This window comes from Sus scrofa, chromosome 14 (genome assembly GCF_000003025.6).
Source record: "Sus scrofa isolate TJ Tabasco breed Duroc chromosome 14, Sscrofa11.1, whole genome shotgun sequence".
Lineage (NCBI taxonomy): Eukaryota > Metazoa > Chordata > Mammalia > Artiodactyla > Suidae > Sus > Sus scrofa.
This window is the reverse complement of record NC_010456.5, coordinates 128,098,141-128,111,478: the sequence shown is the minus strand read 5'-3', so window position 1 is coordinate 128,111,478 and position 13,338 is coordinate 128,098,141. Positions and strand designations below refer to the sequence as shown.

The following is a 13,338-nucleotide window of genomic DNA, read 5'->3' as shown; positions in this document are numbered from 1 at the left end:
GGACCAAGCGAGGTGAACCCGCTGGATCAACACGCTGCCCTGGGAGCCGAGCTCGCGGCCTCAGCGCCCACGCGGCACACCCCCGGTCACCACGGCAACCAGGGAGGTGCTGACCCCTGACCCCATGGCTCCGCCCGGCCCCGCCCCACGCGTTCCTGAGATCAACATGGAGAAGGCCAACCCGGAAGTGCCGGCGCCGCCCGCCCGGTGCTAGGAGCCGCCGGCTCCGGGAAGGCTGAGCCCCGCGCCCGCCGCCGTGCTGCCCAGGGCCTGTCCCTGGTCCTCCTGCTGCGGGGCGGCCGCCTCCCCTGCCCCTGGTCCCACTCCACCCCGCGGCGACCCGCCCCCGCCCCACCTCCGCCCGAGAGGAGGAGCCGAGGCGAGGGGAGGAGGAGGAGGGAGAGGTTTGCGAGAGGGAGCGAGGCCGTGCGAGCGGCCGGCGGTTCGTATTACCGGGGTCGGGAGGAGGAGCCCGACCGGGCCGGTGGACCTGCACCCGGGAGGCGCGGAGGAGGCGGGGGCGGCCCGGCCGCGAGGAAGCGGGCGGGAGCCGGGGGCTGGGAGTCCGGGCAGGAGGCGCCCTCCCACTTGCGCCGCCCGCAGCCCGGGCCTTGGCGGTCGGGCCTTAGCTGCCCGCAGGCCCGGGAGTCCCCCCCCCACTCCCCGCCGCCGCCGAGGGCCGGTCCCGAGGGCCGGCGGAGCGTTGAGGTGTGGACGCGAGGCGCGGGCCTCCGCGCGGAGGCCTGGACGGCGCGGCCAGGTGATGGTGGGGCCCTGTGTTTCTCCAGAGGAAAGGGGACCCCCAGAGCAGCCGTCTTTGGGCTGCCCCAGCGAGGCGTTTGGACGTCAGCCCTAGGGAAGTCGGGCAGCTGTGCGGTTGCCTGTCTCCGTAAGTGCCCTTAGGATGCAGTGATTAAGGAATTAGGCTCTCCCTCCCGGGAGGGGCACTGCCTGCGCTGTGAACTCGGTGCAGAGAAAAAGGACAGGATGATGCTTTCCGAGCAAGCCCAAAAGTGGTTTCCGACCCACGTGCAGGTCACCGTGCTCCAAGCCAAAGATCTTAAGCCAAAAGGCAAAAGTGGCACCAATGACACATACACTATAATTCAGCTGGGCAAAGAAAAGTACTCCACCTCCGTAGCTGAGAAAACGCTTGAGCCAGTCTGGAAGGAAGAGGCCTCTTTTGAGCTCCCTGGATTGCTAATGCAGGGGAATCCAGAGAAATACATCCTTTTCCTCATAGTTATGCACAGGTCCCTGGTGGGTCTGGATAAGTTTTTAGGGCAGGTGGCCATCAATCTCAATGACATCTTTGAGGACAAACAAAGAAGGAAAACAGAGTAAGTTATGTAATTTATTTTGAATTGGGGGGAGCGTAATTTTATCTTCTTTATGGATTTTTCTGTTCTTGGAAGTTACTTGTCTACCTGGGGCATGGGTTTGGGGACTGAAATATGACCCAGTTTTAAGCACCATATTTGCATGAGTCTGAAGTAAAAATAGCCCTTGTGAAGAAACATTTTCATAAATGGAGTCTTTAATGATCCCTTACTCTCTCACTTGTTCGAGGCAAACATCTTCGTTAACTGAATGTTTTGCACACGATTTTAAGTATATTAATATTGTTTCACTTCTAAGAGGACAGGAACAGTGTTGACCAGCTAAAACAACATATATGTAAAATGTTATACTCTTTAAACATTACAGTTTTTCAGGAAATGGAACAGCCATCAGAAAGCCAAATCTGCCAATGTAAGGTCTTTTAGATGGGTAGATAGATTGATTGATTTTGCAGTTGAACTCTTACGATGTCAAGTGATAAATTACCCAAGTTAGGACTCAGTATTTTATTTCAGCATTATAAACACAGTTGGCTTTTATTTTAGCTCAGGCATTTTTCAGGGTCAGCACATCTCGATGGAGTCTAAAGCTGTTAAAAAAAAGTTTCAAAAGTGGGTACCAACATCCTCGACCTTGAACGCCATTACTTCCAAGTTCTGCAAAGCCAGGGTGTTTAGACCATATTACATGTTGTCAGATTGGAGACTGATTAAATTCTTGTGAGGAAATGATTTAATGACATCTTCAGTAAAAATCATAGGCCTTTTTAATCTGACTTCCAAACGTAGAATAGATATAGAGTCTAATTTAAAAAGCCATAATATAAGTTAAAACTAGGATGTTATGTCTTAAATTGAAAAATAGTATGTTTTCTGAGGTAGGGATACCCAGCCCTTCTTTAAGCTTGTAATTTCTCTCTTCTGAGAGAACATTAAAGCTGATGGAATTTATGAGAGAAAAATATGGGTTGCATTGACAAGAGGACTTCAGATTTCAAAACTAACTTTGGTGTTTCAGTTATAACTGAAATTTTATTTACGATTTAAAAACTTTTATAATGATAACTTTCTTGAAGTTCATGTTTTATTTTAAAACAACCACCTCTTGTTCCTTCTGTACATACCTTCCTGCAAGCTGCTCTGGATTGGAATTTTTATTTTTATTGAAAAAAATGTTTTTGGAGTCAGTTCTTTACCTAAGGTTTAATGTATGTCTAAATGGTAGCGTGAGAAGTAACACTAGGAATGCAGAGGAAAAATGGTAACTATTTACACTACCCCGAGAAGGTGAAAATATTTTAAGGGCAGAAAAAGGTTTTAAAAAAGTGCAAAGTTGAATATATATGAATGATTTTAATGATGTTTGGTAACTACAAAGTAGCATGCAGTTACCCCCGAGAAGTTCTTCATCAGATTTAAACTGCAAAGTGGATAGTCCCCAAATAATTTCTTTCAAATTGCCAATTTCGGATGACCTTTCATATAAGATTTAAAGTGTTTTGAATGTGAACTTTTAAGTAGATTGCATCTTCTGATTTCATACTGTATTTACAGTACTTTTAATGTTCATGAATGATGTACTGCAGGCCTTCTCTGGAATATAAATTTTCCAAGTGAAAAATAGGCCCAAGTGTGAACCCAGAGATTCTGAGGCTGAAATAAGCCTTTAAAGTTTCTTCTTGTTTTACTCCTTATCTTTGGCAGCATCACAATACAATAAATTTGGCTGTAAGCAATACTCTTAATATTGTCGTCTCCCTACAGAAATTCTCTCTTGGCTACTATATAAAATGGATTAGAACTTTTGGGGAGGAAAACGCGTTTAAATGTTATCAGCAGGGCTTGTGATGTTATTGCCTTCAGCATGATTTTCATATGTTATTAATCCCTAATGTTTTCTTTCTTTGTGGCTAAATGGGGACCACGTATTTGATGAGGTATCTTTATTGGTAATATTTCTAGTTTTTTAATATATTGAATGGCTTCCTTTTCCAGCACAGCTGTACATATGGCCCAGTAAGAGACAGACTTGAGCCACCAGTGTATTGCAAAAAAGATATTTCATATTCTGCACATTGCTGACCCCTTGTCAGCATATTCCCAAGTGCGTTTTAGAACCTTGGTATGAGCGATGAAGGCCACCAGCTGATTTAGAAGTCCCATGAAACTGCTGGGTGTGAAACTTTTTACTTTTAACACTGAAGACAAGTATTTACAGCTTGTCTTCCAGTTGTGTCATGATAGGCAAAGAAGTTTGATGACTGAAACTATTACTTATTTTTATACCTTGAAATTAAAAACCTTTTTTCTTTTGAGGTGAAGGAAAAAAGGCCTGAGCCAGAACACTTTGAGTGGGGCATGGAAAGAGAACTTCTGTACGTTTAATGGGTGTCTGGGTTGGTTCTGGCACAAGATTTAAGGAAATAATACAGTATTTAATAATAGAATGGTAAAATCGTTCATGTTGTTATGTAATATCGATCTTTTCTTTCTTTTTTTTTTTTTTTTTACAGCAGAAGTGGGTGGTGTTGATTTTTTTTTTTTTTCCTATGCTCATGAAAAGTAATAACAATCAGAGTCCCTAGAGTTAAGTGTGACTCAAACACATGCAGATTTTAGGACTTTTGTGTGCAGCTCTGCAGTGCACCTGCGTCCTGGCCTCTGGCACCCTTACTGCCAATCTTGTCCCATTTCTGACCACACAGCACCAATTGCTTGGGAATAGTTCCCACATGTGTGGTGGTTTTTGAACATGGACCTGTGCCCACTAAAAATTGAACAGAGGCCATATACAGTTTAAAGCCAGCACTCCAGAGGTGAAAAAAAAAATCAGCATTAATCCACTAAGCCTCAAATGCTGTGTCTTCATTTTATCTTTTTGAAGCCTGGGAAAACAAGTGCTATCTCTGGAATGACTCTTGAAGGTCTCATTAAGACTTCCCTATTATATCACTTTCCAAACAAAGCAGCTAGAATTATTTGTCATGCCTATATTTTAAATTAGTATATTTGTTAAAATTCTTTGTGTTGGTCTTTTTTTTTTTTGAGGGGTGCAGAAGATGGAAGATACTGTTATTTGCAGTTTATATCCACACCCTCACTGACTTTATTCTTTAAAGCTTACCTAAGTCTTTGGCTTTCCTTACCAAAGAAAGCAGTGCAACACATACACAGAGTTGTTTTAAAAATATAGTTCTAGGAATGAAAATTTATTAAACATTTATTTAGTGCAGGGCAAACTGCCTTCAAGGAGCTTACACTCTTAGCAGAAGAAAACCTGCATTGCCTTCCTCTGGTTCTCGCGTCTTCTGATTAAATACAGTGACTTGTAATGTACAGCCTGGTATGCTTTTAACCTTATTAACATATGTGGTTCATTAAATACGAAAGAACCACTATTTTCATGCAGCTGTTCTTCATCAACTTTGTTCCTTGTTGACTTCAATCTGACATCGAGAAGTTACACATTGTCTGTGCCTCAGTTTCCTCATCTGTGAGAAAAGGGTGTTCCACTAGATGATTGCTTGGTCTCATTTCTCAAATTCTGTGAATTTTGCTTACGCTCACTCCCTACCATTTATTGGGTTATTGATTTGTTTTTTCTCAGATTTGCTTTGATTTGTTCCGCACATGGAAATCCTACATGCTTGGTGTTTTTGTTTGGCTCTCTTTTATTTGGGGATTTGGGAGGGTACACGGTTTGCAAAGTGGATTCACCTGTTTTCTATAGAACCTGTGCTGTTAACAGCATTTCTCACGTGCCATCCATTAGAAGGATTTCTCCCCCCATTGAAAATGCTGTTTTCCCAACCTGGGGGTTAGTAATTGGGTATATAATCTTGCTTCATTTCCAGGCTTTTCGAATACTCATCTTTGTGTTGCTCAAGGTTCTCTGTTCCACAGATTTTCTTGCTGTCATTTCTTATTTCTAGTCCTCAAGTCTATAGGTTTCACTGTTTGCCTCAGAGGAGTTTTTCTCCATTAGGGTCTCAGATTGATTCTTTCTATTATAAACTACGCTGTTTTTAAAAAGTTGCTTGTTTTGATGCAACTAGATTCTTGATTGACCTGCTCCAAATTAATCAAGAAAATATTTCTCTGGCATGTTACTTGCTAAGGTGTAGCTAGTGTATATATTATTGCCAGTTTTCTTTTGCCTGGAAAGACCTGTGAACCAGTTTTCCGCTTGAGAGTAAATGTAGCTTCTTCTGGTATATCCTGTAAAATCAGGTCAGAGTCCCTTTCGTCGTTAAGAAACTTTAACACTTGTAGAGCCGTATTTAAATAATGACCTGTCTACAGGAATGGATATTGTACTTCATTGCTAAGTCGCGTGAACACGTTGTAGAAACACTCTTCTAGGCTGGAGTTTGCAGGGTTTTTGGCTGCCTGTAGACTGACCACTTGTGATACCAGCAACTGTAGAAGTTTTCACAAGTAAAAATACTATAAACAAAACCAAAATAAACTTATACATCATTAAGAAATGGGCAGTGTAATTCATTAAGTAACTAAAAGCATAAGATTTAGTTTCAGTTAAAAAAAAAGGTTTATTTGGTATTGTCACAGCAGCAAGAGTTAACGAAACAAGTAGATTGTAAAAGGAAGCATATAAACTTTCTTCTTTCCTTAAAAACTCATTGCAAGATTTATCACTATTTTTCCTTTCTTGCACTTCACTTATTTTGCATGTTTTATTCAGAAAAAGGCTTTGACCTATTTTATATGAATCTAAATTACAGCACATGCAATTTTCATGATTAGCAAACTATATGGTGTAGTCACCCATATTAACAAAATTCTTTTAATAGCTTTTACAAAAGAAGTATTTTGAGAGGGACTAAATATTTACTGTTTTCTTAAAGATGTCATTAATCATTTTATAGTGCTCAAACATTTGTATTGATGAATTATTTCAGGGTCTCTACCTTAGTGTCTTTTAAAGTTAAAAAATTTCTTTAACCATTAGCAACAAACATAATAGCTATTATTGCTAAGACTTTTTGATGATGAGTGATTTCTCAAATCATGAAAGAAAAAGTTGTCTAAATACCTTTCCAAAGAAGACTAATTCCTTCAGTATATGCCACATGGCAGACTTCCCATTTTTTAAATGAAGCAATGGGTACAACCAGAAACCCTTTGGCTGATGATTCTTCCTTGGTGCTTAGATTGCCTTGATGTAGAGTAACTTTACCTAAAAACCTATTTGTATTATTACAGCAGAGCTCAATAATTCCCTCTTCATTACATGTTACAACTCAATTTTTCCTTCTCTTTAAGGTGGTTTAGATTAGAATCCAAACAAGGAAAAAGAGCCAAAAACAGGGGTGAGATAAAGGTCAATATTCAATTTATGAGGAACAATATGACAGCAAGTATGTTTGACTTATCAATGAAGGACAAAACAAGATCTCCTTTTGCAAAATTAAAAGATAAGATGAAAGGTAGAAAAAATGATGGGACATTTTCTGATACATCTTCTGCAATCATTCCAAGTTCTCACATGCCTGATGCCAATACTGAATTTTCAAGTAGTGAAATACAGATGAAATCTAAACCAAAAAAGCCTTTCCTTTTGGGTCCTCAGCGACTCTCTTCGGCGCATTCAATGTCTGATTTAACTGGGGCCCACATTTCTTCGGAGAAGCTGAAGTCGGGCGCCATCGCTCAAACTCATCTTCTCGGACGCCAGATAGAGCCCTTTGGAGCAGTTCCGGAAAGTGGTAAGTGACACATTCCAGTCGCTCCTCCGTGGTCTGAGCTACCCTTTTACTTTTCAAAGTATCGACTTCTAAAGTTAGAGAAGAAAGGTGGGAGTTTCTTGCTAGTATTTTCTAAATTTAGTCGTCAAATATTGAGTGCCTACTCTACTCAAAATTGTTAAGTTTATTGAAGGCGGAGTGGGTCTGCCTTCAGCGTTGTATTATATTATTAGGTAATAAAAATGAGTCCTGGTCTCTCTTCGTGGCCTGGCTTCTTCTTTTTTTAACTGCCATTTCTTCCATCTTAAAAGCCAGAAGCATAAATGAATATCCCATTTCATTAGAAAGTTCCTAGGAAAAACCTTTAATGTTCAGAAATAAGAACGTAAATTTAATGCTAATGATGAAAGAAGTCTGAGAATTTATAGCACTGCGGGGCCAAGCAGAACCTTTAGTTTTGACATTATACTTTGTTTATGTGATTGTTTCTTGCTGAGCTGAGTAAATTACTAATTGTTAGCCAGATACTAATTGTTATTAGCCTACATACCACTGTTCCTTAGCATTTTAAGATTGTTTTCCTTGATTATTTTAAAGGTTAATATCTTTAAATAGCTAATTGCTCTCATTCTAAAAGCGGCAGTATGCACACAGGATGTGTCAAATAGTGGGATGTAATGTGTCACTGATTATGTACTAACTACAAAATTGTTTGCAGGAAGTCTCAAATCTCCACACAGAAGAACATTAAGCTTTGATACTTCTAAAATGAACCAACCTGACAGCAATGTGGAAGAAGGTGAATCGTCTTTCGGAAGACAAAGTGACCCATTTACAAATGTGACTGCTTCATTACCCCAAAAATTTGCAACACTGCCAAGGAAGAAAAATCCATTTGAAGAAAGCAGTGAATCCTGGGACAGCAGCGTGAATTTATTTTCAAAATCGGTTGAAGTAAGAAAAGAAAATAAGAGAGAGAAAAGAGAGAAAGTTAGCCTGTTTGAAAGAGTGACTGGAAAAAAAGATAGCAGAAGGTCTGATAAACTTAACAATGGGGGATCCGATAGCCCTTGTGACTTGAAATCACCTAATGCATTTAGTGAAAATCGTCAGGACTATTTTGATTATGAGTCAACTAATCCGTTTACAACAAAATTCAGGGCTTCAAATATAATGCCATCTTCAAGGTAAGCTTAACAGGGGGAAAGTTTTGCTATTTTGGAACATATTGTACTTGAAAGTATCGGATGTTCCTTTTAAATTCCTTTCATTTTACTTGAAAAAAATTCTTATCTTATTTTTATAATTAATTTTGGAGCCAGGCAATGTTGCATACATCTTTGGAATTGAACTTTTTTTATCTTAGAAGGATAAAAGATTCTTAATCCGTACTGAAGTTTATTCTTACTTAGCCAGAAACTCACCGAAACTTATGGAGAGAATAGTATAGCTTTTGATGAGACGTGGTGAGAGTGAACCACCAGTAGGTGTTAATTCAAACGAAATCGAGGTACGTCGTGTTTCTACACCTTATTTTCCAGAAATTAGTTATGGACCAATAGCAGCCTGCGGACTATTCTTGAAGACATGCTGGCTGAAGTAGTAATAGTTTTCATAATAGGTGTTAACTATATTAAATGGCTCTTTGGAGTAGTTTTTATTTGTGAATGTTTACTGAATGCTTATGTGAATCTTGTGGGTACTCTTGGAGTATCTGTAATGATGACTTAGTCACAGAAATAATCTATCATGATAAAGTTTGGGCTCGGTCATGTATGTGATACTTTTCTAATTCCTTAGGACAAATTGAAACTATGGTTTAAATAAGATGATGGAATTGCAGGAGTGAATGGTAGAATAACTGATTAAGGAAACTTCAAGCAAAGAATAAAATGAATTTATTGGAGTCTTAAGCGATTGTCAAGGAAGGGTGTGCTGGACTGTTTGCCAGGTAACATAGACGTTCTTTCCTGGGGCAGGAACGCATGGCGTTCAGACTCCCGTGGGAAAGCTGGCTCAGTAGGTCTGTGACGTCTGTCAACCTCAGCATTTCCATCTTTGACATAAGGAAAGTGATTCTTACTTGTTAGGATTGGGGGGTGATAAATGATACAGTACATAGTACAAAGACAGGCCCCAAATAGGGACCCCATAAAGGGTAGTTGCTGTTACACTGTATGTAGCCATGTCATATTTTATTCAGAAACAGTGCTTTGTTTTTGTCCCACTATAAACAGAAAAGAGTACCAACAATTGCCCTTTTAGGCTTGTGATCCCCCAGCTGTCTTCTGATTTTCTAATGATACATTAAAACATGCATTTAGAGTTTTCTAGGGAAGGTTTGTACTTCTTTTGTTTTCTTTTATCAATAAATGGGTATTTGCTGTGGCTTTCGAATGTATCATTCCCTTTTCTTTATAGGCTATATGCCAAAGAAATGCTTTTTTATCATAGGGTATTAATATTTTATTGACGAATCCATGGTTTTGATGTGCTATTCTCAAATATTTCATTTTGATATTTTATATGGTGTGCTTCACATTATTGTGGGTCTTAAACGACAGAAGTTAATAGAAATGTGTTTCCTTTCTCCCCTCCTTAACTGAACTGTTTTTGAAAAAGATTGTCGCAAGCAACTATCTGAGATAACTTAGAGATTGGCTAATGTACGTAATTTTAGAGTCCAAGAAAAACAAGAAAAATGGGATATGGTAGGAAAATAATGTTTTTAAATTATGGCAGCATGGAGTTCCCACTGTGGCATGTAGGTAAGGATCTGGCATTGCCATAGCTGTGGCGTAGGTTGCAGCTGCAGCTGGGATTCAGTCCTTGGCTGGGAAATTTATATATGGTGCCAGTGTGGCCAAAAAAAAAAAAGAAAAATATTAGGGCAATATATGGAAAAATAGGTACCCTCAACTTTTTAATTGACTTGGGCTGTTTACATGGACTTAAGAATTAGTGTTTTAAAAGTGAGTGTGGCATTTTGCCAAATATAGACTTTGTTTTGGGTTACTTCAGTGTTAATGCTGTGTCCATCAGTGTTAGAGCTGTTTCATTTTATACATATAATGATTGCAAGTATGTAAAAAGTTTTTTTAACTTTAAGATTTTTCTCTTCTTCATATTCCTGAGATGCTGTAGCTATGACGACAAACACATTTGTCGAGTCCTAAGAAGTTACCCTTCCTTTTTGTGTCACAAGCCATCTTTGTGGTAAATGTAAAACATTTACAATAAAGGGGTAGCTCTCAGTAGTAGCATATAAAAAAAGAAAAATTGAATATAAATAGATCCAGGAAGAGAGTTCAGATCAAATTTTGGGGAAATGATGTCTCGAATGGAATTAGAAAGGATGTAGTCGAGGTAGTTTGGTTTTTACGTATCAGTGTATTTGTATTTATCCTCCCGCTATCATTTCTCAGTTATATGGAGTATTTTAGTTTTCTCACATTAACATCTAAGCCAAATGCACTTTTGAAGCTATGAACTCACATTTCTAGGACACATGCTGTGAATTATCTTTTTCCAATAGTGCTAAATAGATCTATTTATAGAGTCTCCGGGACGCTTGTGACCAATGTTCGTGAGAATCCTGAACACAGTTAAGGGTAAAATATGTAGCTGTGGAGCTGGATTTTGTTCTCTGGGTGAATTGGCTCCCCCATGACCTGCAGGTACAGGGGAACCACATTATTACCCTCTGGGCGAATAGTGTGCATAATTAAAACTGGAGAATTTTCCCTATGCCAAAAAAAATTTTTAAGTACTAAAGAACACTTTCTTAAAAGTTAGTTATTACTTTTTTGTAAATGAAGTCCAACCTGAAGAAATCACCTTATAATCACAAAAAACACTGCATTTTGCTTCTGTTCTTCAAATAGGTCCCATAGTCTTGCGTAAAAATGAGAGAGGAAATGAGTTAGGCTTTTTGTTGGGTTACTTCAGCAAGGGGCAGGACTCTTTGAAACACGTTTTCCTACATTTACTAATTCTCAGTCTGTTTCCTCTTACATGCCCCCCACTGCTCTGAAGCCTTTTTTGATCTGTGGGAAGAGGTAGTTGTTGCTTGTGCGGCAGCATTTTCTTAGCTAAGTCTTACTTTCTGTGAGCATCCCATTGTTCACTAATGGGACCAGTCCCTTTTTTTCCTCTCTCACCTCCATGAACAGCATGAGGGCAGGGCCTTCATTTCATTCATCTTTCAACCCAAATCTCCAGCATGATGCTTTGTAGGAAGCAGGTGTTAGAAAAGCTTTTTTTTTTTTCCCCCTCTTTTGAATAAGTGAACACAGTATAGCAGATGGATTTCTTAAAATGCTACTTTCATTCCCTCACTCCCATGGACTCTTGCTTCTAGCTCAGTGTGGGCCGTGACGTCTTTCTAGTTGACCAAAAACAGATCTGTAAAGGTAGGTGTGTGCATTTTTATATTCAGCCAAACATTATTAGAAATCTGAGTTTTAAAGGACTACGAAAACTTAAATTTCATACCCTAACTGATGCATTTCTGAAATTTGCGAAGAACTCTGTATTTGTTAGAATAGGTGATCAGCTGCAATAAACAACCTCAGATCTCCCTGGCTGGTCACAGTGAAGTTTATTGCTGTTGTCACAATCTAACTCCCTGGGGTGGGGATGGGAGAAGTGGGGGCTTTGATCCAAGCACTCATTCAGCTCTACACGGTCGCTCAGGGACCAGGGCTCCTTCCTTCTTGTGATGCCACCATTTCACACCTGGGCTCCAAGACCATGCAGCAGGGAGAGGGGGTGAGCGTCACATGTGGGGTGTGTTTATGTTTCACGAGTGGCAGTGGTACCCATTACTTCCACATGACTTCCATTGGGCAGCACTTAGTCATGTCACATGGTTTTGCTGTGGACCCACAGGAGACTGAATTGGGCGCGGTGAGTATACAGTATTATGTGTGCCCTGGGTGCCAGTTCTAAGAAGTCTGCCTACTGTACTGCTCGCCATGCTGTACAAGTCCTACTACACGTGGACAGGAAAGTGTAGTTGGAATTCTTGTAGTTTTCAGGAAAATGTTTTATCAGTTTGTTATTGGTGTTGAGTTTGTGTTTTAAAATCACTCTTCCTCTTGCTTTTTATTTGTGGATCACAGGTAGTTTAGCACCATCAGTGTCAACTAATTTGTTATGTGGTTAACCCCACGATATATAAAATAATGCTTTCTTTGGCATCAGCAGTATTTCACTTGCCAAAAACAAATATTCCTGAATGTTACACCATTTTCAATCATTTGTTCACAGCCTTTTCTTCTTTAATGCTGGACTGTTTTTCCCCAGTGGAAAGTGGAAATAGGTGACTGTTTCTCCAAACCACATTTCCTTTTTTTTTTTGAACAGAGACACAGCTAAACCATTTAGTTAAGTGGGAACATATAACCAAGTTCTGGCTTATGAAAGACTTAGTGGAAGAGATACACAGTCAGCCGCCCATATCCCCAGATTCCACATCTGTGGAATCAACCAATCTCAGTCAAAAATATTTGGGGAAAGAAAAACCAGAATGCTCCAAAACGTAAAACTTTCATATGCTGCATAATGGCCACTACACACATAGCATTTACATTACATTTGCAACTAGTCATGTAGCGTTTACATCGCATTGGGTGTGTAACTAATGTAGAGATGAAGGGAGGACGTGTAGGTTGTTTGCAAATACAAGCGACTTGAGCACCCAGGGATTTGAGGAGTCCCCTGGGGTCCTAGAACCAGTCCCCCACAGATATCGAGGATGACTGGATCCCAGTTTCAGGAATAGTCCTCCATATTGCCTTGTCTTCCTCCCTACCCTAGACCAAAGGTTGGCACCCTAGGCTTGTGGGCCAAGTCTGGCTTGCTGGCTGTTTCTGCAAATAAGATTTTATTGGAATTCAGCTCACCCATTTGTTTATGACTGCTTTTGTGCTATAATGCTGGAGTTGAGTAGTTATGGAGAGTCGGTGACCTACAAAGCCAAAAAAGATTTATTATTTGGCCTTTTACAGAGACTACTGAACCCTACACTAGTAGAATGGAGATCTTTGAGAAAGGCAGATCCGTGAGATAGGAATAGCCTGGGTCCCTGAATGCATATGGAGGTCCCCTAACAACCAAAAATAACCAGTGAACCTTGTCTTGAATGATAAATTCCAGAGTATTAAGCTACTGTGATTTTGGCATTTATTATAGCACTTAGCATTATATCATTTAGCATTTATGGCATGTAGGCCATCGTGCCTCTTGTGCTGTTTAAGAAAACCTAATTCAGAAAACCATTTTGTTTGCAA

The 13,338-nt window shown here is 40.0% G+C and overlaps 1 protein-coding gene across 1 annotated transcript in view; it reads left to right on the top strand.

Annotated features, from left to right (window-relative positions):
• RAB11FIP2 (RAB11 family interacting protein 2) overlaps positions 530-13,338 on the top strand; it is a 42,865-nt gene continuing 30,056 nt past the window's right edge. Inside the window, exons 1-3 of the mRNA XM_001927901.6 lie at positions 530-1,340; positions 6,624-7,066; positions 7,764-8,232. Coding sequence (XP_001927936.3) covers positions 988-1,340; positions 6,624-7,066; positions 7,764-8,232 — 1,265 coding nt within the window. The 5' untranslated portion in view covers positions 530-987. The remainder of the gene's footprint in view (positions 1,341-6,623; positions 7,067-7,763; positions 8,233-13,338) is intronic.